General features: G+C 47.1%; 1 protein-coding gene and 1 non-coding gene across 2 annotated transcripts; one reads left to right on the forward strand and one right to left on the reverse strand.

Annotated features, from left to right (window-relative positions):
• On the forward strand, positions 1-27063 carry LOC100073822 (solute carrier family 2, facilitated glucose transporter member 5-like). Its single transcript, XM_007665320.3, has 12 exons — positions 1-586; positions 11585-11683; positions 13079-13239; positions 17802-17926; positions 18925-19077; positions 19919-20044; positions 21121-21308; positions 21560-21670; positions 23725-23826; positions 24237-24312; positions 25642-25769; positions 26602-27063. Exons 1-12 carry the CDS (start codon positions 539-541, stop codon positions 26779-26781), a joined length of 1497 nt encoding a protein of 498 aa, XP_007663510.1. The 5' UTR covers positions 1-538; the 3' UTR covers positions 26782-27063.
• Positions 10162-10299, reverse strand: LOC114812588. The gene has a single exon (XR_003760239.1). It is a non-coding gene; the product is annotated as a small nucleolar RNA SNORA7 (small nucleolar RNA).

Raw genomic sequence — 27063 nt, forward strand, 5'->3', positions numbered from 1 at the left:
TGAATGTGAGAACTGTCTCTCTTTATACCGCTCGATGTGAAATAAATTTTGGAAAGGGAAAAGAAACAAAATCCAAAGGGGAAGAGAGAATAAAGGGGCACCAGGCAGTAAGCCCATCTTGAACCACCTTGCCCCACTCAGCTTCTCTTCCCCACCCTCCCACAGGTCAGGAGCGGCACTGAGTAGTTGATACTGTGGCCCTCTACGGGCGCTGACCACATTAGCCGGTAGCATGTCCACATCAACCCCTGCCCCTGCGACAACTTCCCGATTCAGGCCCAGGGTCAGAGCCCAGATAGAGACTCCGAATGGGTCCTGCCTGTCCAATCTCAGTGCAGCCTTTATCTCGAAGGAGGAGTGAAAGGAAGGCAAGCCTCTAAGGAGCCCATGATGGTTCAGAGGTCAGCTGGGTTTTGCTGAACTATAAAAATCCACTGACTGCACCCAGCAAGGTTGAAGGGTAACCAGAATGACTTTTCTATCCTTCTGGGACAACTGTTGCTTTCCTTAGAGGGTGACGGGCAGTACTTGAGAGAGGATGGAAAACCCCGGAGGAGCAGCTCAGTCATGTGCCTCGAGGCCAGGGGTAAGTGACCTGTCCTTGGGGCAGAGAGGAGTTAGGGGCATGGGGGAGGTGGCAAGCTATAGGGAGTGGTGGAAAGTTGGAAGGGTGGAGCAGGGTTGGAAGGCTCTTCTGAGGACCAGGACTGAGGGGCCCCAGGAAAGATCTCCCTGAAGGACTAAGATCTCCCTGAAGGACTACCTTCTTCATAAACAGTAACCCTGCTATTTGGTGAAGTCCTCCAAGATAATCTGATAAACTGCCATAGTACTTGGGTGCCACAACCACTGTCTACATCATTTAACTTTGTTAGTCAGCGGCATAATGAGGAGAGAGTGGAACTGGAGAAGAAGCAGTGTGAGATATTGTGGTGCTGTCTAGCCCACCTGGAGACACCTCTGTTTTTCATCTTCTCCTCCTCCTCTCTCTCTGGGCCAGCAACAGGGTTGTGATTGGGGGTTTATGAAAAGGTATTGCATGGTTTATGAGGGCACAGTGGTGGCAGCTCTCTATACCCTCCCAGGAGGAGATGAGTTTGGCAGGGCAATGGGGTTAAGGACAGGGAAGGATCCTGATTCTATTTCAGAAACTTTGTCTCTGTCTCTCTCGTGGTCCCTGTGTCCCACTATGACTTCACTATTACTGAGGAACCAGGGAACTTTAATAGAGACTCAGCAAATGTAAACTGTAGAAATCTCTCTGTCTCTTTCCATCCCTGACTCTCTCTCCAGAACACCTAGGTTCTTTTTGAGGAACAGGCAAATTCTTGCTCATTTTCCACTACATCCCAGTCCACACACAACTCTAACACTAACCTACTCACTGTATCTAAGTCTCATCTCTCTCCCCCTTGACTTCTTTTCCAAGTCCTCCCTTCTGCCCCCTAATTTCCACCAGATCCCTATGCTCCCTGTTTTCGAGGCCCTACTAAAATCATATCTCCTTCAAGAAGCCTGCCCAGTCTATCCTCTCATCTTCCTACCCTATTTTCCCTTCCGTGTCACCTAAGCACTTGAGTTTATACTTCCAGGCACTTTGTTATTCATCCCCCTTGCCCCTGCCTTGAAACACTTATGTACATATCATTACACTCTGCTGCTCCCCACATCTATAATTCAGTTTGTCTGACTTTCTGACTAGTTGGCAAGCTCCACGAGGGCATGGATCATGTCTACCACATGCATTGTACTTCCCAAGTGTTTAGCACAATCCTCTGCACATAAGTGCTCATTAAACACCACTGTTTTAATCACTGATAGTTCTGATTAGCCTCACAAACCAGCAGGGGAGTTTCTATACTTTCAGCAGGCAGCTGGAGAGAGGAGGATGGTGTTTGCAGGGGGCGCCAGGCCAGAGCATCAAGGAGAAGGCAGGAAAGACTTGCCTCAGCCTATTGAGGCCTCTTGAAGGAGATGTGTTTTAGTAGAGCTTTGCAGGATGGGAGATTGGTGGTCTGTCCGATATGAAGGGAAAGGACATTCCAGACCAGAGGGAAGAAGTGTCAAGGGATTGGCAGAGAGAAAGATGAGATTGAGGTCGAGTGAGTAGGTTGGTGTTAGAGAAGTATATGGGCTGAGTTGTAGTAGGAGAGCTGCAAGGTCAGGAGAGGTGATTGAGTGCTCCAAAGTTAATGAGAAGGAGTTTGTTTGATGTGGAAATTGATGACCAGACATTGGAGATTTATGATAAGGGAGATGTAGGCTGAGTATTTTTAAAAAATGATCTGGGCAGCAGAGTGAAGTATGGACTGAAGAGGGAAGAGACATGAAGCAGGGAGGTCAGCAAAGAGGCTGATGCAGTAGTCAAGGAAGGATACTGTCAGTGCTTGGTTCATAGTAGTAGTTTGGATGGAGAGGAAGGGATGGATTCTGGAGATGCTGTGAAGGTAGCACTGACAAGAATTTGGTGATAGAATGAATATACAGCCCGAATGAGAGAGATGAATGGAGGTTAATGCCAAAGTTACATTTATGTGAGACAGGGAGGTTGGTGGTACTGCCTGCAGTGATGGGAAAGCCTTGGGAAGGACAGGGTTTGCATGGAAAGATGACAGGTTCTGTTTTGGACATGTTAAGTTTGAGGTGTTGGCAGGACATCCAAATAGTGATGTTGTGAAGGCAAGAGGACATGTGAGACTGCGGAGAATGAGAGAGAGTTCAGGGCTAGAGATGTAACCCCAAGAAGCAGTGTAATGTCTAGTGGATAAAGTACAGCCCTGGGACTCAGAAGGACCTGGGTTCTAATCCTGGCTCTGCCACTTTTCTGCTTTGTGACTTTGGAAAGTCACTAAACTTCTCTGTGTCTCAGTTCCCTCATTTGTAAAATGGGGATTAAGACTTTGAGCCCCATATGAGACATGGACTGTGTCCAACCCAATTATCTTGTATTTACCCCAGTGCTTAGAACAGTGCCTGGCATATAGTATGTGCTTAACAAATACTACTACTATTATTATTATTATCATTAGATTTGGGAATCAACCACATATAGATGATAGTTGAAGCCGTGGGAGTGCATGAATACTCTAAGGGAATGGATGTTTGCCTCTTCCTGTAAAGTGCTGGTGTCAGTTGTGCCTCATGCTACCAGAGAGGGAAATGTTGACTCAACACACTGATAATAAAACCTTATGATAAACTGGAAAAAGTAGCACACTTTTACATCCATTGTCTCATTTTGTCCTCCCTTGTGAGGTGGGGAGGGAAGCAGTGTAGCCTATTGAGAAACAGTGTAGTGTAGTGGGTAGAGCTTGGGCCTGGGAATCAGGTCCTGGGTTCTAATTCCAGATCTGCCACTTATCTGCTATGTGACCTTGGGCAAGTCACTTCACTTCTTTGTGCATCTGTTACCTCATCTGTAAAATGAGGATTAAGATTATGAGCCCTATGTGAGACAGGGACTGTGTCCAACCTGATTAGCTTATTTCTACCCTAGTGCTTAATAGAGTGCCTGGCACCTAGTAAGCACTTAACAAATTCCATCATTATCATTATTATTATTATTGTTGCTGTTAAATACCATAGAAAGGTACCATTATCCTCAGTAGAGGAACTTGAGGCTCAGAGAGTTTGTGACTTTGTCTATGGTTACACAACAGCCTAAGGAAAGGGCTGGAATGAGAGCTTTGGACTCCTGACTCTCATTCTGAGCTCTTTCCAATAGGCCATGCTGCACTGAACCATATGTTATTACTGGTCAGGTAATATGACAAGGCTATATTGATTGTTGTGGAGCCCCAGGGACTTGATACCCTGGTCTCCAGTTGTCCAACTCCAGCCTTGCCCAGCTCAGCCTCTGGTGCTGTTTGCCTACAGAAGCAGCTCTCTGGTCCAGCTCCTTGGCAGCAGCCCTCACACCAGAGGACATAGGTTGTGGCTGTCTCTGACACCCACCGTGACACTTTGCAATTCCTGTGGGAGAGCGCACTAGGGAATGATTATCCCTGCAGGGAAATGATCTCCAGTTTTGGCCTGAGATCAGGAGTAGCAAGAGGTGGCCCCTCCCCATGATAATACTTAACAGGGGTAGGAATGAGTGACACAGAGCATGGTTGGGTGGGTGGGGAGGAGAGGAGGGTGAGGATGACTGGCAGAGTCAGGGCCTCTGCTGGGGCCCAACAGACAGGGGTGAGGCAGGAATTGGGCTTGGGGACCTTGGTGACTCTGGCCCTGGGGTGCCCCATTGGTCCCCAGCTTCCATTCACACCTGTCCTCAGTCAATTAATGTATCCACTGGGCATCCATCCAGAGTTAGGGGACCTGGAGTAGGGAGGAGTAGAGGTGATATTCTAAATGCAAGACACTGACTCCACCCAGGAGTGATTTAATAATTTCTCAGCATAAAACAAAAATAAAGCCAGGTAGCAATTATCCATGGGTTAGAAATACCTAATGAAAGACTCTAAATGCAAACACAAGTCATAAACCCACAGCATAGAAATGTCCCCAGGTAGCTGAGGCTCCCTGGAATCCACTGGAATGACTAGAGACTTCTAGGACCAATCTACAGAAGACTTCCTAAAGTAGGTAGGTTTTTCAGTGAATAATAATAAAATTGTACTTGTTAAATGTTTACTATGTGCCAAGCACTGTACTAAGCATTGGTGTAGATACAAGATAATAAGGTTGGAAACGGTCCCTCTCCCTCATGGGGCTCACAGTCCAAGCAATCACTTGTGTTTATTGTATCAGTTGGTTGTATTTATGAAAGAGGCTCCTGGAAAACTTTCAGCTGCAATGTGGAGGGCAGACTAGAGGGAGGGGAGGCTGGAGAGAGGGAATCTGTCTCTGAAGTTGGGGTTAATTCCAGTTTGGTGGGAGTAAAGCCCTAGGTTTAGGCTGAGGCTGGAGAGGTGAAGAGAAAGGGGCAGGCCTGACACTGAGAGAAATCCCCTTAATAGTATTTGTTAATGGCTTATTGTGTGCCAAATACTGTACTAAAGTCTGGGATAGACATAAGATAATCAAGTCAGAAAAAAACAGTCTCTGACCCATATGAACACACAGTCTAAGTGAAAGATAGAACATATATCTAATTCCCATTTTCAGAGGAGGAAACTGTCACTTGCCTGCTATGTAATCTTGGTTAAGTCACTTGACTTCTCTGAGCCTGAGTCAGGATCAGGACCCAGGTCTTCTGACTCTCAGATCCAGGCTCTTCCCACTTGGCCATGCTGCTTCCCATTAAAGTGGGAGCTCCTTGAGGACAGGGAGTCTGTCTCATTTCTGATGCACTTTCTTGTTCTCAGTAGGTGCTCAATAAATATCATTGGTCAGCTACAGGGGAAGAAAGAGCAGGGCTTGGTGATGGCCTGGCTGCAGCGGAGAGACAAGGGAAGTCGAAGAACAGGAGGACTGAAAGGAGTACTACAGTGACAGCCTTCATTCATTCATTCATTCAATTGTATTTATTGAGCACTTACTATGTACAGAGCACTGTACTAAGCACTTGGAATGTACAAATCGGTAACATATAGAGACAGTCCCTGCTCTTTGATGGGCTTACAGTCTAATCGGGGGAGATGGACAGACAAGAACAATAGCAATAAATAGAATCAAGGGGATGAACATCTCATTAAAACGATAGCAAATAAATAGAATTAAGGTGATGTACATTTCATTAACTAAATAAATAGGGTAATGAAAATATATACAGTTGAGCAGACGAGTACAGTGCTGAGGGGATTGGAAGGGAGGGGGGAGGAGCAGAGGGAAATGGGGGGAAAAGAGGGTTTAGCTGCGGAGAGGTGAAGGGGGGCGGTAGAAGGAGTAGAGGTAGAAGGGGAGCTCAGTCTGGGAAGGCCTCTTGGAGGAGGTGAGCTGTAAGTAGGGTTTTGAAGAGAAGAGAATGAGTTTGGCAGAGGTGAAGAGGGAGGGCATGGCCCAGGGGTCGACAGCGGGATAGGAGAGAACGGGGGATGGTGAGGAGGTGGGCGGCAGAGGAGCAGAGCGTGCGGGGTGGGCAGTGGAAAGAGAGAAGGGATGAGAGGTAGGAAGGGGCAAGGTGATGGAGAGCCTTGAAGCCTAGAGTGAGAAGATTGTTTTGCGCGGAGGTCGATAGGCAACCACTGGAGGTTTTTAAGAAGGGGAGTGACATGCCCAGAGCATTTCTGCAGGAAGATGAGCCAGGCAGCAGAGTGAAGAATAGACTGGAGTGGGGAGAGAGAGGAGGAAGGGAGATCAGAGAGCAGGATGACACAGTAATCTAGCCTTGGGGAGAAGATGGTGAGAGGGTGCTAGGGGAAGGTCGGACACTCGATTTTAGACAACAACTTCCTTCCCTAAGCTCCTAAATTCCCCTCCCATCAATCAAACAGTGGCATTGATTGCACGCCTACTGTGTGCAGAGCACTGTGCTGTACTTAACAGTGCAGTGGAGTAGTCGTAGCAGCATTAGGAGTGATTGCCTAATTGCACAATCTTAGACATTAAGGAGGTACACAAAAAAGAAGTGACATTTCCTGCCCACCTCTTGGAACAGGTGGGAATTTAGGAGGGTTTTGAATATGTGTGAGAGCTGTGGTCTATCTGATTTGAAGAGGGAGGGAGTTCCTAGCTGGAAGGAACAGTTTGAACGAGAGAAAGGAGGCTGGAGATTTGAGAGCAGAGTTCAGCTAGGAGGCTGGCTTAAGAGTAAATGAGAGAGCCTGTGGGGAATAGTGGATAAAGAGAGCAGAAAGGTCCTGTGGAGTAGGTTGGTGGAGAGCCTTGAAACCTTATTTGAGGATATTTTCTTTTTTTTATGGTATTTAAGTACTTACTATTTGTCAAACATGGTTCTAAGGTCTGGGGTAGATACAAGTTAATTAGGTCAGACACAATCCCTGTCCCACATGGGGTTCACAGCCTAAGTAGAAGGGTGAACAGGAATTTAATCCCCATTTTAAAGTGGAGGAAATTGAGGCACAGAGAAGTGAAGTGACTTGCCCAAGGTCATACAGTGAGCAATAGAGCCAGGATTAGAACCCAGGTCCTCTGACTCCAATTCTCTACTAGACCCCTCCCCTCCAATCTGGCTTTCAGCCCCTTCATTTCACAGAAACAGCCCTCTCTAACGTAATTAATGGCTTCCTTCTTGCCAAATCTGGTGGACGACTCTACTTTATCCTAATCCTCCTAGACCTCTCAGCTGCCTTTGACACTGTAGACCACCCCATTCTCCTTGAAACTTTATCCAACCTTTCATTCACTGATACTGTCCTCTCCTTTTTCTCCTCCTATCTGTCTGACCATTCCTTCTCAGTCTCTTTTGCTGGCCCCCTCCTCTGCCTCCCACCCTCTGACAGTAGGAGTTCCTCATGGTTCAGTTCTAGGTCCCCTTCTATTCTCCCACTGCCACTCCTTTGGAGAACTCCTTGGAGTGACTCCCTTGGCTTCAATTACCATCTCTATGCAGATGATCCCCAAATCTACATCTCTAGCCCTGACCTCTCTCCTTCCCTGCAATCTCACATTTCCTTCTACCTCCAAGACATATCTACTTGGATATCCTGCCGACTCCTCAAATTAAACACGTGTAAAACTGAATTCCTTATCTTCCCACCCAAGCCCTGCTTTCCCCCACCTTTCCCATCACTGTACACAACACCCCTATCCTCTCTGTCTCACAAGCCCATAACCTTGTCTTTGTCCTCTACTCACCTCTCTCATTCCACCCACATATTCAATCTGCCACCAAATCCTGTCAGTTCTACTTTCACAACATTGGATGGAGAGATAAGGGCGAATATTAGCAAACTGCTACCAGGCTGAACCAAATAGTTGCCTGGACTACTGCATATGTTTCCTCACTGACCTCCCTGCCTCCTGTCTCTCCCCACTCCAATCCATACTTCATTCAGCTGCATGGATCATCTGTTCACAAAAACATTCAGTACTCTTAACATTCAGTTCAGTACTCCACACCTCAAGAACCTCCAACTGTTGCCCATCTACCTCAACCTCAAACAGAAACCCTTTACTGTCGGCTTTAAAGCACTCAGTCAGCTTGCCCCATCCTACCTCACCTTGCTAATTGCCTACTGCAGCCCAGCCCACACACTTCAGTCCTCTGGTGCCAACTTTATCACTGCCCCAATCATGTCTATCTCATCACCGACCCCTTCCCCAAGTCCTCCCCCTATGCTGGAACTCTCTCCCCCTCCATATGCACCAGCCAGATCACCTCTCTCTCCACTTTCAAAGCACAGTTAAGGTCACTTCTTCTCCATGAGGCCTTCCCTGATTAAGGCCTCTTTTCCTTGGCTCGCTCTCCCTTCTGCGTCATCTATGCACTTTGATCTGTAACCTTTGGACATTTGATATTCTCCCTAACCCCACAGCTCTTTTGACATATCTTTAAATGATCTATTATAAATTATTCATTCATATTATTTATTCATATTAATGCCTGTCCCCCACTCATTAAGGTAAGCTCATAATAGGCAGGGAGTATGTCTACTAGTTCTCTAGTAGTGTATTATCCCAAGTGCTTTGAACAGTGTTCTGCATATAGGAAGTGCTCAATAAACACCACTGATTGATTGATTGGCTCCCAGGCCCGTGCTCTTTTCCCTAAGCCATGTTGTTTCTTAGCTCCGGAGAGCCCCAGGAAGCCAGTGAAGCTTTTTCTGAGAGATGTGAGTTGAGAGATGTTCCAGGAAAATGCTCAGTTCAATAGTAGGGGAGAAGGGGGAGAGAGTAGAGCTGGGGAGACTGACTGGTCCATTAATCTAGCTGCTATGTGACCAGGCCTTGTACTCAGTCAATCCTTTGATCAAAGGTATTTATTAAGAATTTACTGGGTACAGAGCATAATACTGTATGCTTGGAGAAGTCCAATAGAATTTCAAGGATGGTAGCTCTTTGGGTGGTGAGGAATGGGTGGATCTGGGAGAAAGTTATAAAATAGAAGTAGAGAAACCCAATCCTGACCTTGGGGAATTTACTGACTATTTTGAGTCTCAGGCAAAACAAAAGATCTTTGGAGAGAATTAGGACTGGAAGGGAGCAGGTTTCAGAGAGCTAATGGGCCCCAAACCACCATTTGAGGTCTTTTCAGTCCAGACTGGAAATTTTCAGATCTCAACTGAGACTTGGGATGACCAAGGCTAGGCATTCAGCTCAGACAGCTGTGGGGGTCTTTGCCCCCATTACTTCAAAGGGTGGACATCTGTGATTTGGTGGAAAAAGCCTGGAACTGGGAGTCAGAGGACCTGGGTTCATTCACTCATTCAATAGTATTTGAGTGCTTATCTAACCCTGGATTTGCCAGTTGCCTGCTGTGTGACCTTGGGAAAGACACTTTATATGTTTGGCCTGATTAACTTGTATATATCCCAGTGCTTAGAACAGTGTTTGACACATATTAAGCACTTAACAAATATAATCATAATAACAGACTTTGGGAGTCCCCCGGGAGTTGGAGTTGCTCCCTGTCTGAGGCCAAAGGGCAATAAAATGCCCAAACAGAACCCGTGTTGGTATTAGAATGGGAATAAATTCCAACCACAAACACCTTTACTCTGAGAGACATGAAATTCACCCAGCAGACTGGAGTTCATGAACACAGGAAATACTGGGGGGAGTTTGGAAAATTGAAATGCTAAAGGTATGGTGGGGTTATACATTTGGAGGCACACTTGAACTCCTCCACTTGAGTAAGACTAGACCTCAGGCCCCTCTTTGAAGCTGGGCACTGGTGTTTCGTGAATTTGACAGGAGGTAAAGGTGTTTAAAGTGCCAGGTATGGTCTAAAGCCTAACCACCACTATGACAAGGACAAGGTAAATAAAAATACATTAAATTATTGCATTTGAGTGCTTAATATATGCCAGCACTGAACTGAGCGCTGGAGTAGATACAAGATAATTAGGTCCCACATGGGGCTGACAATCTGTCTTGTTTTGTCTTATGCTGTCAAGTTGTCTCCAACCCATAGCAATACCACTGACACATCTCTACCATAATGCCTCCATCTGGAATAATTCTGGTAGTGTATCCATAGAGTTTTCTTGGAAAAATACAGAAGTGTTTTACCATTGTCTCTCTCTGTGTGGTAAACCTGAGTTTCTGCCCTTGACTCGCTCCCATGATGCTGCTGCCCAGCACATGTGAGTTTTGCCTGGTAACAGATTGCCTTCCACTCGCTAGCCACTGGCTGAGCTAGGAATGGAATGGGTATGCCTGTGCTTGACTCTCCCTCCTGTAGTTGAGACTGGTAGAATACTGCAAACTCTCCAGGTGCAACCCTGAGGGGGGGATCCACTAGACACACCACTTCTTAATTCTAAGTCTTCAACGAAGTAAAGAGCAATGCATCTGGAGAAAAACCCAGACATGTATCCCCTACAGTCTAAGTAGGGAAGGGGAAACAGGTATTGCATCCCCATTTTGCAGATGAGGGAACTGAGACACTGAGAATTTAAGCGACTTGCCTAAGGTCTCACCGCAGGTAGGTGGCATAGTGGTAATTATTAGAGAAGCAGCATGGCTCAGTGGAAAGAGCAAGGACTTGGGAGTCAGAGGTCATGGGTTCGAATCCCAGCTCTGCCACTTGTCAGTTATGTGACTGTGGGCAAGTCATTTAACTTCTCTGTGCCTCAGTAATCTCATCTTAAAATGGGGATGAAGACTGTGAGCCCCACGTGGGACAACCTGATTACCCTGTATTCACCCCAGCGCTTAGAACAGTGCTCTGCACATAGTAAGCGCTTAACAAATACAAATACCAATTAGAACGTAGGTTTCCTGGCTCACAACCTCATGCTCTTTCCACTACATTGCCTCCTTTAACAAAAGTATGAGAAGCAAATTGGCTTAATAGATAGAGCATGGGTCTAGAAGGAACTGCATTCGAATCCTGGCTATACCACTTGTCTGCTGTGTAACCTTGGGCAAATCACTTCACTTCTCTGTGCCTCAGTTACCTCATCCGTAAAATGGGGATTAAGACTTTGAGCCCCATGAGAGACATGGACTGTGTCCAACCTGGTTATCTTATATCTACCCCAATACTTAGTACAGTACCTGGCACATAGTAAACACTTAACAAATTCCACTAAAAAAAAAAGAAAAAAATGGTTTAGCGAGAGCAATTTCTCCCCCTTCAGGGGCCCTGCTCAATTTCACTGGCCCAGCTTGTGGCCCCTTCTGATGGCACATTGTGCTGTTCAGTCCATAGCAAACAACTGGCCCATTTTGGCAAATAATCTGGCAGGCTGGAAGGTGTTGGTGTGTTGGATTCTGTGCGCCTTCCCTTCCTCCCTTTTCCCCAAAAAATCTGGATGCATTTCCTGAAGACACTGGGTCTCCTTTAACCTACACAAGAAGTGGTGAAACATTGATCGATTGCTTGGGCGAGGCGGGTGGTGCTGATGAAAATGGCTTTAGGAGACAGACTCTCTCTAGGGTCAGGCAGTGGCCATTCCATTGGTGCCCATCCTGGATGGGTTCTGCCTTGGGGCAGGAGAGCCTCTGAAGGCCACTGAAGTTCCTTCACCCCCCACCTCCTGCTCTCTGTATCCAACTGGTGGTCTCTCCACAGAAGCTGACTGTTATGCTTGCCCTGGTGACACTGGTGGCCGCATTTGGATCATCGTTCCAGTATGGATATAATGTGGCTGTCATCAACTCTCCAGCACTGGTAGGGTCCTCCGTTGTTCGTGAAATGATTCCCCAGAAAAACAAGGCCATCTAAGACTAGCAGCATAGTATTGAGATGCCGCATGACCTAGTGGATAGGCCACAGGCCTGGAGTCAGAAGGACATGGCTTCTAATGCTGGCTCTGTCACTAGTCTGCTCTGTGACCTTGGACGTTACTTCACTATGCCTGTTACCGCATCTGTAAAATGAAGGTTTAGACTGTGAGCCCCACATGGAACAGGAACTGTCCATCCCGATTTCCTTGTATCCACCCCAGGTGTGCATAGTAAGCCCTTAGCAAATACCACAGTTATTATTGTTATTATTATGTGGCTGCTACCTACCCCAGGACTTAGGTCAGCACCTGGCATATAGTAAGTGCTTAAGAAATACCATACCAAAAAAGACCATAAGCACTGCCATTATTGGGGCAGACCAAAAGTCCATCCATCCTAGTATTCTGTAGCTGGGCAATGGGTTTCAGAGGTATCCATGCACACCCTAACTTTTCCCTCTACATCCCTCCCATTCCACCGATAGCCCAAGACAGGTCCCTTGCCTATAAATGTATCAAAACCTATTTTCAGTTGGCTGAGAATTTTTCCTGCATCACATTTAGACTGTAAGCTCATTAGGGGCAAGGAACATGCCTACCAACCTGTTATACTGTACCTTCCCAAGTGTTTGGTACAGTGCACTGCTCCCAGTAGGAGTTCAGCAAATACTGTTAGCTAGCACTGTGGCTTTCTCTCTTTTGCTCATGTCTAGTCCAGACAAGATTACTGTAGAGTCTGTAGCCCTTGGGAGTGAAACTGTTCCAACCACCTTTCTTCCTTTACTATATGCCAAGCACTGTACTAAGCGTGGGGGTGCATACAAGATAGGTTGAACACAGTCCATGTCCTACATTCATTCATTCAGTGGTATTTACTGAACGCTTACTGTGTGCAGAGCACTGTACTAAGCGCTTGGACTGTACAATTCAGCAACAGATAGAGACAATCCCTGCCCAACAACGGGCTCATAGTCTAAAAGGGGGAGACAGACAGCAAAACAAAGCAAGTAGGCATCAGTAGCATCAAAATAGATAAATAGAATCATAGATATATGTGCATTATTAAAAAGAATAGAGTAATGAATAATATATACAAATATGCACAAGTGCTGTGATGGTACTCATAGACTTAATCCCCATTTCACAGATAAGGGAACTCATCACACACACCAGACAAGGGGTGGAGCTGACATTGGAACCCAGACCCTCTGATTCTCAGGCCCATGCTCTCTCCGCTAGGCCACACTATTTCTCGGCCCATCTTTCCTCGAAGGAACGTGGTCTAAAGGCTGCAGATGTTTTTTTCTTCCTGGGTCAAGCTGGGTGTTTCTGTCTTCCAGTTCATGCAAGAATTTTACAACCAAACCTACCATGAGAGAACAGGACAGTATATGGAAGAGACCTTCTTCACCTTGCTCTGGTCTATCAGTGTTTCCATGTTTCCCCTGGGAGGCTTCTTGGGTTCCCTAATGGTTGGCCCAATGGTGAACAAATGTGGCAGGTAAGTGAGACAGAAATCAATATTCAAGTCCTGGACAAATGACAAGATAAGATGATTAATATTAATAACAATAAGCACTTACTATGTGCCAAGCATTGTGCTAAGTGTTGGAGTTGGTACAAGACAATTGTCTCAAACAGTCCCTATCCCACCTGGGACTAGGTTGCTGTAGGAAATCAGTGTGGTAAAGAAGGAGGGGACAAGGTGATTAGAGCTGATGGAAAGGAGTGTCTGTTTGATGTGTAAGTTCTTGAGGAGTGGGGAAACATGGACTGAATTTTTTTTTTAGAAAAGTCATCTGGGTAGCAGAGGGAAGTATGAGCTGGAATAGGGAGAGTCAGTGAGAAGGCTTATGCAGTAGTTAAAGCAGGATATACTATGTGCTTGGATCAGCATAGTAGCTGTTTGGATGGAAAGACAAGTGTAAATTTTAGAAATGTTGTGAAAGTTGAACTGTCAGGAATTGGTGGCAGACTGAATAGACACATTGAATAAGAGAAATGAATTAAAGATAATGCCAAGATTACAGTTTTGGAAAACATGGAGGATAGTGGTGTTGTCTAGAGCTATGGGAAAGTCAGGAGGAGGACAGGGTTGTGTGGGAAGATGAGGAGTTCTGTTTTGGACATATTAAATGTGAGATGTCAGTTGGGAAATCAATCAATCAATTGTTATTTAAAAACTGCTTACTGCATTCAGAGCACTGAATTAAGTGCTTGGGAGAGTACAATATAACAGAGTTGGTAGCCACAGTCCCTGTCCACAGCAAGCTTACAGTCTAGAGTTAGAGATGTTCTGAAGGCAAGAGGAAATGTGACTGCATAAAAGAAGAGAGGCTGGAGAGGTAGAATTGGGAATCATCTATTTAGAGATGGAATTAAAGCCATGGAGAGAATGGGTTCTCCACAAGAGTGGATGTAGATGGAGAATAGAAGGGGACACAGAACAGAGAACTGGGGGACTACCACACTGGGAAGTGACCAAGAAGGTGTAGTGAGAAAGGTTGAAGTCCATGAGAAAAAAGTGTCAATGAAGTCCAAGTTAGATGTTTCAAAGGGAAGTGTATGGTTCCCAGTGTCAAAGTCAGCTGAGAAAATAAGAATTTAAATGGAATAGAGACTGTTGAATTTGGCAAGAAGGACACTGATGAATTTAGAGAGGGCTGTTTCCATGGAGTGTGTATGTGGTGGGGGGCAGGAGGCAGGGAGGCTGGAAGCCAGATTGGAGGGGATCAAGGAGAGAATTGGAGCAAAGTAGAAACAGCAGGGGTAGGCAACTCACTCAAGAAGTTTGGAGAGGAATGGCAGAAGGGCAGTAACTGGTGGGAGCCATGAAGTCAAGAGAAGGGCTTTTTTTTAGGATTGGGGTACATAAACATTTTTAAAAGCAGTGAGAAAGAAGCCACTGAAAAGTGAATGGTTGAAGATGCTGGTCAGGGAAGAAAGAAGGGAGCTTATCATTGACTCTTCCCTCCTCTTCAGCCCCATACTCAGTCTTTTACCAAATCCTGTCAGTTTTTCTTCCACACTATTTCCCAGATCTGCCCCTCCCCCTCCATCCAGCCAACATGCTAGTCCAGACACTTGTCATTTCCCAGGTTGACTACGGCATAGGTCCTGTCGCTGGTCTCCCTGCCTCCAGTGTTGACCCTCTCCATTCTATACTTCACTCTCCTGCCCAGATCATTTTTCTAAAACTTACAGTAATCATGGCAGGATAGGATAAGTGCTTTATCAGCCTCCTTGTTGACCTCCCTGCCTCCTATCTCTCCCCACTTCAGTCCATTCTTCACTCTGCTGCCCAAATAATTTTTGTACGCAAGTGTTCAGTCCACTTTTCTGTACTGCTCAAGAACCTTCAGTGGTTGCCTATTCACCACTGCATCAAACTGAAACTCCTTACTATCTGCTTTAAAGCACACAATAACCTTGCCCCCCTCCTTTCTCACTTCACTGCACACTCCTACAAGTCAGCCCGCAAACTTTCTCCTCTTATGCCAACCTACTCACTGTATCTCCATTTCGACTGTCTCACTACCAGCCTTTTGTCTATGTCCTGCTTCTTGCATGGAACTCCCTCCCTCTTCATTTCCAACAGATAATTACTCTCCCGGTCTTCAAAGCCTTATTGAAGGCACATCTCCTCCAAGAGGCCTTCCCTCACTAAGCCCCCCTTTCCTCTTCTCCCAATTCCTTCTGCGTCAACCTTGCACTTGAATTTTCCCTGTATTCACCCCTCCCTCAGCACCACACCACTTATGTACATATCTGTAATTTATATCAGTGTCTTGTCTCCCCCTTTAAACTGTAAATTCGTTATGGGCAGAGACTGTCTACCAATTCTGTTATATTGTTATAATGTACTTTTCCAAGTGCTTAATACAACACTCTGCACACAGTAAGCCCTCAGTAAATTGAGTGATCGATTGAAAACATCATTCTGCCCACATCTCCCTATTCCTCAAAATCCTGCAACTGTTACCCATTCCTCCCTACATCAAAGAGAAACTCCAGGCCATCAGCTTTGTGGCACTCAATCAGCCCTTCCCTTCTTCCTTATCTCACTTGCTCCCTTCAGTCCTCTTAAGTTCACCTTCTCCCTGTGCCTCATTCTCTTCTCTCTTGCCTCCAACCTCTTGCTCATGCCCGCCCCTTTGCCTAGAATTCCCTCTCTTCAAATCCATCAGACCACAGCTTTCCCCATCTTCAAACCCCTCTTAAAAGCTCATTTCCTCTAGAAAGCTTTCTCCTATTAATATCTATTTCTCTCAGTTTATATCCCTCCAACTCGGGCTGAGTTAACACCCCAATTTGTCTTAGGCTAATGGATTTTGCTAGTCCCCAGATGACACATGACATCATCAACCTGGGTAGGATGACAGTGAAGCTCACTCCCTGGTTTAACTGCTTAGAGACTGGCTCAGATATTCCTCTATCCCCATGCTGGCTTCCCTGCTCCATTGCCTCAGCCCAGCAGGAGGGGTTGGGGGCAATGGCCAGTTGGAGTGTATGTCCTGGTAATTGCCACTCTTGTCAATTGCTAATCCCTCTATAATTAGCACTTGCCAAGGGGCTGGACTAATAGTTATTGCTAATGGAGCTATTAGCATTTCGTCCCTGAGCCCCGTACTTTCTGGGAAGTAGCTGGTACAGTTCTGCCTAGGCCAGCAACATTCCAGCCATGGTTTTGGCGGGGAGAGAAGAGGACAGGTGAGATATGAAAATCAAACCTGAGCTGGGATTTTCTAAACCAGGTTTTCTGGGGCTATGGGTCCTGCGTGACTGGATCTGCAGTTCCCTCGTGCTCTTTCCTCACCGTCCCCAGAAACATTCCAGGGCTGCAGGGTCGGAGGGGAGAGGACATTCTTCCACTGACAGCAGGGAAGTGTTCTCTATCTGAGGCATTCAGGGGCAGCTTTTGGCAGGAGTGGGTAGTGGCCCAAAGCTCATTCAGCATAGCTCAGTAGGTAGTGCATGGGCCTGGCAGGCAGAAGGAGCTGGGTTCTAATTCCAGCTCCACCACATGTCTGCTGTGTGACCTTGGGCAAGTCTCAGGCCTCAGTTACCTCATCTGTAAAATGGGGATTAAGACTGTGAGTGCCATATGGGACAGAGACTGGGTTTAATCCGATTAACTTGTAACTACCCCAGTACTTAAAAAAAAAATGCTTGGCACATAGTAATTGCTTAACAAGTGCCATAATTATTATTACCAGGGACTACATTGTGAGGTGTTCAGGGTTAGGGGGCCCTAGTCTGGGGCCCCTGGGTTTCCACCCTGTGAGCCCTGCATTAATCTGGACTGGCCACCAATTGTCACTCTAGCACTTCTAAGTCCACCTAAGGACTTAAGTATTCCCAATATAGCCTAGCACTTGATAGCCCTATTAAGCACTAACTGATGTACTGATTCCCTTTCCATCTTCTCATTCAAAATGTATTTTAATGTCTGTCCCCCTGATGGAGTGTAAGGTTCTCAAGGGCAGGGATTATGTCTCCTTCTATTGCACTTTCCCAAGGGCTTACTATGACTACACAGAGTAGGTGCTCAGTGAATACTTTTGACGGATTGATTGATCTTAAAGTATTTGCACTGCTACCATTTGTATTCTCTTTCATCCTCGTGCTCCCATTCTGTTGAAGGATTGTAAGCTTTCTTAGATCATAAGCACTTAAAGGGCAGGAAACCTATGTTTGGCATCTGTTTTACTCTCTTGAACACTATGTATAGTGCTTTGTAGTCAGTTGGTGCTCAGTAAATGCCACTGAGGTTGAAATTGGCTATTCCCATTGCCTCTGGATGTTTCTTCACCAAACCATACCTTTCTGGGCTCCTCTCAAGCAAAATGATGTTCAGCATCAGCTCACTGTGGGCAGGGCATGTGACTGTTTACTGTTGCATTGAACTCTTGCAAGCACTTAGTACAGTGCTCTGCACACAGTAAGCTCTCAATAGATATGATTGAATGAACTCCCTTCCACCGGGAGACGGGGCTAGGCCGAGAAACAAGGGGTCAATCCTTCATCCTGGCCAGGGGCAAGGCCTGACTGTTCTCCTTGCAGAAAGGGGACCCTGCTGATCAACAACATCTTCTCCATCATCCCCGCCATCCTGATGGGAACCAGCAAAGTGGCCAAGTCATATGAGATGATCATCCTTTCCCGTATTGTGGTGGGAATATGTGCAGGTATCCGCATTCTGCTCTACCATCCGACTAAACCTGTGTGGCGAGCCAGCTTCAGGAGGGCGGGCTAGGCATGGGCTAGGCCCATCCTCGGGGCTCTGGGGTCCGTTGAGGGCCCAAGGATCAGTGATCCCTGCCGCTCTTCTCTCTCTTCAGGCTTGCAGGCAGCAAAAGTGTCTGCTCTCCTAGTCGTTGCTTTAGTGACAAACCAAACTGTGGCTCAACTGAGTTCTGAAAGCTGGGCTGGGTACCTGGGCTCCCCTTGGCACCCTCTATCACTTACCTACGTTTTTGCTGGGTTTCAGCATCTCCAGGTGATTTATTGGGTCACTGCAGGGTGAATAGACATCGACCGATCCAACTTCCCACCCAAAGCCCTGGGACATAGAAAGGGTCACTTGGCTCACCAGAGAGTTCCTCATCCCACTATCATCCAGGTCCTCAGACATCCACTGGGTGGGTTTTTCCTCCAGCCACGATAGCTCCAGGAGGAAGGAGAAGGGAATTTTTCCATGGGTGCCCCTGTGTATGTGTATGTGTTTTTATGATGTTTGTGTGTGTGAACATGTGGCAAAATGTGCACTGTGCATTGTATTTATCATGTCATATTACATGTATAATATGTGGTGTATGTATTTATAAATATATGGACATAGGTAGTGTTATTACTGGGTGAGTCCAGCAGTCCTGGTGAAGCAGTGCTGCCCAATAATAATATAATTGTAGCATTTGAGTGCTTATTTACGGTGGGTAAATCACTTAACTTCTTTGTGCCTCAGTAACCTCACCTATAAAATGGGGATTAAGGTTGTGAGCCTCATGTGGAACATGGATTGTGTCCAACCTGATTAACTTGTACCTAACCCAGTGCTTAATACAGTGCCTAAAACATTGTAAGTGCTTATTAAATACCATAAGAAAGTGATGAATTTCTTTCTACTGCTGGCTCTCCCAACAAGATGGATATCTCTTGATCTGATTTTTCATCCCCCGTTCACCAGGTTTGTCCTCCAACGTGGTCCCCATGTACTTAGGAGAACTGTCCCCCAGAAACCTGCGGGGAGCCATTGGGGTGGTGCCGCAGCTTTTCATCACAATTGGCATCCTCATCGCCCAGATCTTTGGCCTCCGGAGCATTCTCGCAAGTGAAGAAGGTGAAGCCCTCAATAAATACTATTGAATGAATGAATGAATGAAAGCCCAGGGTGGGGCCAGAATGCAATGAGAGTGATAAATTCTCATTGGCTCTCACGTGGCACCTTCCCACTGTCAACCAAAGTTGCGGTGGAGGGGGTGGAGTGGATGGGTGGGGGAAAGAAGGGCAACTTCCTTCTCAGAGATGGACAGAGACTAGCTAGGATCCTCTAGACTGTCAGCTCATCCCTCGAGACTGTAAACTCACTATGGGCAGGGAATGTGTCCACCAACTCTTATGTTGTACTCTCTCTAGGGTTGGCTTAGAAGCAGCATGGCTTAGTGGAAAGAGCACGGACTTGGGAGTCAGAGGTCATGGGTTCTACCCCCAGCTCCACCACCTGTCAGCTGTGTGACATTGGGCAAGTCACTTAAATTTCTGTGTATCAATTACCTCGCCTGTAACATGGGGATTAAGACTGAGCTCCACACGGGACAACTTGATTACCTTGTATCTACCCCAATGCTTAGAACAGTGTTTGGCATATAGTAAGCCCTGAACAAATACCATCATCATCATCACCATTATTGTTATGAGACTGTGAACTCAATATGAGCAGGAAATGTATCTTTTTACTGTTACATTGTGCTCTCCCAAGCTCTTAGTACAGTGCTTTGCACAAGGTAAAGTGCTCAATAAATACAATTGAATGAATGAATGTATCAAGGACAATGATGAGATTCACTGGGGGACTGGATTCCCCGGGCAGGTTCCCCTCCGGGGAGAGGGCAGGGGTGTGGGTGTTAATCAGTGATGTCAGTCTCTGGAAGCTATCTGGACATGATGTACGCTCTCTGCAGGCTGGCCCATTCTGCTCGGCCTGACGGGTGTTCCTGCGGGGCTGCAGCTGCTCTTCCTGCCCTTCTTTCCTGAGAGCCCCAGGTACACACTGATCCAGAAGGGAGAGGAAGAAAGAGCTCGAAGAGGTACCACAATCGTGTGATAACACAATCCGCTCTTCTTCAAGTACTCTGGAATCCACTGCCAGATTTCAGTGTTATGTATTACTGACAGTACTCTCCTTCACTTCCAGATAATTTCAGAGTTATTTTGGCTTAAGCACTTCCCTTCCCTTTGAAGTATTTTAACTCACTTGAATAGAATGCTTAAAGCCCAATCCAGTTTAGCATCGAGATCGACAGATTTATTTAGCTTAGAGAGTGATATCTCAAGCCTGTTAGCACCAAGTGCCTTTTTATGCCAAGGACTGTGAAAGATGTCACTTGAAAAATTAAGTTCTAGATTGACATATGTGTACACAAAGCATTGAATTCAAAATCTTTCCTTGCTGGTATATAGTTGTGTTGTTTGATTAAAGGCCATGTTTTAAAATCAATATTTTAAAATGTATTTTTATTATTTGGGTCAATACTTTGGATCTTGGGCTTGAGTATTGTGGACTAGTGGATAGAGCATGGTCCTGGGATTCAGAAGGACCTGGGTTCTAATCCCAGCTCCACCCCTTGTCTGAGTGACCTCTGCCAAGTCACACAACCTCTGTGTGCCTTAGTTACCTCATTGGCCAAATGGGGATTAAGACAGTGAGCCCCATGTGGGATGTGGACTGTGTCCAACATGTTTAACTTTTATCTAGCCTAGCACTTAGTATAGTGCCTGGCACATGGTAAACACAACAAATACCATGAAAAATGTACTGATGCACCTTAGAGTATTTTCTAATGGAAAATAAACTTTGTTTAGCATCCTTTCACATTACACTATATTTTCATGGGAAGAGAGGGGAGAGGACTTACTCAACTACTGATTTGGGCAGTGGTAGAGGAGACACCTAGTGTCTACCATCCTACAGTTCCCCAGCATCCTTTGGGGCAAGAGGCTTGGGAGGGCCCTAGGAGGGACCCCCTGTCCCAGAAGGGAACCTCCTGTCCAGGAGGGACAGGCCTTGGAGGACTTGGGAGGGACTCCAGGTTGGGTGGACCCTGGACCACCCTGATGTGGCCTGACTTGTATTTTCAGCCTCTGGCTCTGTCCTCTCCTGCAGATTTACGGAAACTGAGAGGCTGGGATGATGTGGAGGATGAGGTGGAAGAGATGCGCCTCGAAGACCAAGCAGAGAAGGCCGAGGGACGTCTGTCCGTCCTCAACCTCTTCACCTTCCAGCCCCTGCGGTGGCAGCTCATCTCCATCATTGTCCTGATGGCCGGCCAGCAGCTGTCAGGGGTTAACGCGGTGGGTGTGGGGTCATCCTGAGGGGGACTGGAGCTTGCCTGCCCTCAGACTTGAGTGGTTGTTCCTCAGGGGGAATGTGAGAATCTACCCCAAGAAGAAAGCTGTGAACCCGAATCAAGAGTTGCTTTTCTCATTTCCAGTTGGTGTTGGGGGGGATGTAGGGGATCTGATCCGCTTTGGCTTTGACTGAACAGGGACTGTGCCTTGGACCCCAGTGGGCCCCTGTGACTATTTCTCTGATATCGTTCTAGATCTACTACTACGCAGACAAGATCTACCAGAAAGCGGGGGTAAAGGCGGAAGATGTTCAGTATGTGACGGCCGGCACTGGAGCAGTCAATGTAGTGATGACCATCGCAGCTGTACGTATTGCCTGCCCAGAGCTGGTGGATTCCACAGTCAGGGATCTGGGAGGAGACGGTCCCAGGAGCATGTGAGATTCCTCAGAGAGGGGCGAGTCAAGTTTTAAACTCCAGAGTTCCTCACTCCTCCCATCCTGCACTTGGCTTTAGGCTCCAGGTGGCACCATTTTGAGATAATGGGTGGCAAAACTCCACGGGTTCAGTGGAAGAGATGGTCCCCACAACTCATCACTGTAGCATTTATTAAGAATTTATGATGCGCCAAACTCTGTACTCAGCAATAGGCTGGGTACAAGGTATTCAGTTCAGGCACACCCTATCCCTCACTGTGCTCATAGCCTACGTCGGAGGGAGAACAAGTATTGAATTTCCATTTTGCAGGTGAATAAACTGAGACACAGAGAAATTAAGTGGCTTGTCCAAGGTCACACAGCAGGCAAATGATGGATCTGAGTTTAGAACCCAGGTCCTCTGACCCGTAGACTCATGTTCTTTCCACTAAGTCACACAGCTTCTCTCTTTCTTTTTATGGTATTTGTTGAGTACTTACTGTGTACCAGGTACTGTACAAGCTAATCAGGTTGGATGTTGTTCATGTCTCATGTGGGGCTCACGGTCTTAATCCCCATTTTACAGATTAGGTAACTGAGGCACAGAGAACTTTTATATGACTTGCCCAAGGTCACACAGCAGACAAGTTGCAGAGGCACTTTGAGCTAGACTCCCAGCCTCTGATCTCAAGTCTCTGACCTGAGAGTTTCCTGCCCCATTGGTCCCACCCCCTTACAACAGAAAACTGGCATTTAAGGTGAGCAATCAATTGCTTTCCCTGAGGATTTACTGTGAGGCCAACAATTCCACCTTTTCATTCCTGGCACTGCAGGGAACCAGACATACAGTGAGCTGGAAAGCCTATAAAACATACCCCCTCCAGCAGGGATTGGGATAAGTGGTGGATGTTGGATGCCTGGGCCCCTAATCTTGATCCTGGGCCAATGTTCAGGAGGGCCATAAAGTGAAGGCCATGGCCCTAGTCCCACCCCTCTGCTGTTGTAACTACGTCTGCTCAGTGTCCACAGAAAGGCAGAATTACTGAATTCATTCAGCCTGGAACTGAGCCCAGGAGACAGGCTGCAACAGATGGAGCTTCTCGATGTGTAAAGAGGCAAAATTGTGGAGAGGCTAAGGCAACCAGGGATCAGAGCTGCAGTGGGGCAGACCCACCTCCCCAAAGGAATTTGGGGAGCTCAAGGATTAGCTGGTTAAATTTTCCACCAGCTTCCTTGATCTGAGGGGTGGGAGTGGGGGTGGGGGGGTGGCAGGAGGCATTCCCTGCTACTGTCCAGATCATCGTGCAAGACCCAGGACCCACATATGTGAAAGCCAGTTCTTACCAAAAGAATTATAGAATTGTCAAGTGTTTATTATGTCCCAAGCATATAATTCAATTAGATCAGAACCAGTCTAAGGTGTGGGAGATGGGAATGAACATTTAATCCCCATTTTACACATGAGAAAATGGAGGCACAGAGAAATTAAGTGTCTTGCCCCAGGACACGCAGCAGGCAAGTGATGGAGCTGGATCTAGAACTCGGGTCTCCTGACTCTCAGGCTCGTGCTTTATCTTCTAGGCCTCATGGCAATTCTGGCCTTGGAGAAGGGCTGCTGCCCTCAGTACTTCTGGAATTTGATGGAGTTCTCTTGTCCCACTCAACTTCTCTCTCCCCCTCCATTCTGGGGCTGGTGGGGGTGGACGAAACCCCTGAGGATAGAAAAGCGATGGGCTCTGGGCCCCATGGCTGACTGCGCTCGCAGAGTCTGGCCCTTGGCTCCTGTGGGGCCCGGCTGGCTGGGATTTTCAGAGGCGCCTGTCCCTCCACTTGCTCCTTCAGTTAGTCAATCATATTTATTGAGTGCTCACTATACGCAGAGCACGGTACTGAACACTCGGGTGAGTACAGAGTAACAGAAACATTCCCTGCCCACAGCAAGCTTAGAGTCTAGAGAAGGAAACAAATATTAATATAAAGATGATAAATTACCTTCTCCGCCAGGTCTTCATTGTGGAGGTCTTGGGAAGGAGGCTGCTGCTGCTCGCTGGCTTCGGCATCTGCTGTGTGGCCTGCGCTGTGTTGACCGCAGCCCTCGCGCTCCAGGTGGGGAACAAGCCCACTCCCTCCTCTGCCTTGCATGGTTGATGGGAGAGTCTAGTTGATGGGAGAGTGTAGTCCCACTCCCCCACCACTGGCAGGGCTGGGGGGACCCACTGAGGCCCCAGGATGGGAAGAAATAACCCTGCTCACCATCACCAATCTACCTCCCCAGAGCAGAAGTCCTCTGGGAGCAGGAAAAGATCCAGAGGAAACTGTGTGGGACAGTGGGCCCAGCTTCCATCTCCAAGCTCTTCTGGTTGCCCCCGTCCCATCAGTGTAAAGGCTCCCCTAGTGTGTTCCGGCCCTGCTACAACCCAATGGGTGGACCCCCAGAGATGAAAAGATAAGGGTTTCCACCACTTTGGGGCTGCCTCCGGCCAGCCTCCCAGATCACCCCTACTCTCCCCACACAGGACCAAGTGGCTGGGATGCCGACTCTCAGCATCGTCTGTGTCATTGTGTATGTCGTGGGACATGCGATCGGGCCCAGTGAGTATTCAGGGGCTGCTTACCCTGCTCCCTCCACCCTCTCCCCAACCTGTGCAGAGAGCCCAATCCCTCTGGCTACTGAAGCAGGTCTGGGAGGGATTTAATGGGTGATCTTGGAAAGGCAAGGTGGGCTAGTGTGTCAGAGCCCTGGACTTGGGGAGGTGGTTTGATTTTGGCCTGGCTACACAATGAAAACCTCAGAGGCGTGATGGGAAGAGCAATCGGGCTGAAATCTTACATTAATGAATACATTTGAGAAGGCTTTGAAAACAGGTAACTGGTTTCTTTGCAATAGAGTAGGCTATTTGGCCACATTTTCTGGAGCTTCAAGTGGGAGGGCAGTGGAGAAGTGAGTGTAGAGTTCCAGGGGAGTAGACAGGAGTCCAGATGTTTTCAGGAGAGGGGGAGAGAAGCCAAAAAGGAAAATAATAATGATGGTATTTAAGTGCTTACTATGTGCCAAACACTGTTCTAAGCGCTGGGATAGAAACAAGGTTATCAGGTTGTCCCGCTTGGGGCTCACAGTCTTGATCCCCATTTTACAGATGAGGTAACTGAGTCACAGAGAAGTTAAGTGACTTGCCCAAAGTCACACAGCTGACAAATGGCGGAGTTGGGATTTGAACCCACAACCTCTGACTCCCAAGCCCGTGCTCTTTCCACTAAGCCACGCAAAAATGTAGGGGGAGAAAGGAAGGACAAAGAAAAAAGGGAGAGAGGGAGGGCGAGACAGACAGCAGTTGAGAGACAGACAGGGTGTTCCAGACACACATTCGCAGAGTTGCTCAGAGATGGAGAGTAGCAGCAGGACAGAGTAAGAAAAAAACCCATCTGAAAAAAAACTCTTGCTGCTAACTACTCAGAGTTCCCAGAGTTCCTACTCCAGCTACTTGACAATGGGTCCAGGCATTCTGGCCCACTGGGGAGAGTGACACCAATTGAGATTGACACCATTTCTTTCTTTCTCCTTCCACTCCTGCTCAACTTGATGCTGGACTTGACACCACCCTCACCTTTTTGGCTAGCCTTCTTTTGAGTAAGAGAACCAGGGTACAAAATAACCTTCCTGACCAATGCAGATTGACTGGTTGCATGCCATTTCTCTGTATTGCTCTTAGGGTTTCTTATATCATAGGAAGAAGTTCTCTTTGAATCTGCCTTTGGAGAAAGGACACCCCACACCCACTGATTAAAAAGCTGTGTTTGAGTGGGGTAGAACATTTTCAGAATTGGTATCTACTGAATGTTCCAAAAGTCACCAAGGTGGGACGACTCAAGTTCCAATTCCCCACACTCGCTTTCCTCTCTTCTCTTCTTTTCTCCCTCAAGGCCCCATCCCCTCGCTGGTGATCACAGAGATGTTCCTGCAGTCCTCCCGGCCAGCTGCGTTCATGGTCGGGGGAACGGTTCATTGGCTCTGCAACTTCACCGTGGGGCTGGTCTTCCCTTTTATCCAGGTGAGCCTTGCCTGTCCCCAAGCTCCAGGGAAACTCATAAGGGGAAAATCTTAATAGGGGAAAATACAATAACTGAAATCTGGGACCCAAGGTGTGACACGGAGCAGAGAAGGAGACCCTAACTGGTAATCACTCCTTCATTCTAAGTCGGCCTCCTGTCCTGATTTTGCTGGCTTGCTAAATTTTCAAGGGTTGTTATGGGCAGTTTCAGTCCTGGTTAGCTGGTCACTCTCCCTGGCACTGACCACCAGGAGCTTTTGGTCACGCCATCCCAGTTGTAACATGCTTAGTACAGGCTCAAAGCAAGCAGCATGGTTTAGTGGAAAGAGCACAAGCCCAGGAGTCAGAGGACCTGGGTTCTAATCCTGCCTCTGCTACTTGTCTGTTGTGTAACCTTGGGCAAACCATTTAACTTCTCTGGGCCTCAGTTACCTCATTTGTGAAATGAGGATTGAGACTGTGAGCCCCATGTGGGACAGGACTGTTTCCAACCTGTTTAGCTTGTATCTACCTTAGCACTCAGCACAGTGCCTGGCACATAGTAAGCGCTTAATCAATATATTTGGGAAAAAAGGTCCCACAGCATTCTAGGACTTGTAGTTTGGACAGTCCAGGAAGCTGAGGAACTTAAACTCCATACTTTCCTCCACTCCCATCCTCATGATCACTAAGATGGAAAGAAAAACATACAAGCTTGGGTTGGAAGCCCAGTACCCTGTTTTTCAGCAAGACTAGCACATCCAGCCTATTCAGACCCCCTTTTAGCCCCTCTTCAAAGGGACGGCAGCAAAGAGCTCCTAGACTTCCCTCTATCTCGCTTGTCCTCCTGCAGGGAGCCCTTGGCCCTTATAGCTTTATCATCTTTGGTGTGATCTGCCTACTCACCACCATCTACACCTACCTGATTGTCCCGGAGACCAAGGGCAAAACGTTCATGGAGATCAATCATATTTTCGCCAAGAGGAACCGGGTCGACATCTCAGAAGATAAGGAGGAACTAAAGGACTTCTAACCCTCCCCCTTCCTCCCTGCTGTTGTGACCTGCAAGCAGCCCTAAGCTCCTGGGGTCATGGCCACCCAGGAAGTTCAGCCTGCCACTCTTCCCTCTCCTTCTCGTTTTATTTGCAACCAGCAAAATGTGTATCTGCAGAAATAGGGGTCGTCGCATGGCTGGCAAGTGGTGTCTTGGGCTCCCTGGCCAGCCCATGAATGTCTTCTGAGTGTTTTTTCTGCAGTCATTAAAGAGCAGCCAACTACCTTTCATTCATTCGTTTGTTCAATCATATTTATTGAG

Source organism: Ornithorhynchus anatinus, chromosome 5 (genome assembly GCF_004115215.2).
Source record: "Ornithorhynchus anatinus isolate Pmale09 chromosome 5, mOrnAna1.pri.v4, whole genome shotgun sequence".
Classification (NCBI taxonomy): domain Eukaryota; kingdom Metazoa; phylum Chordata; class Mammalia; order Monotremata; family Ornithorhynchidae; genus Ornithorhynchus; species Ornithorhynchus anatinus.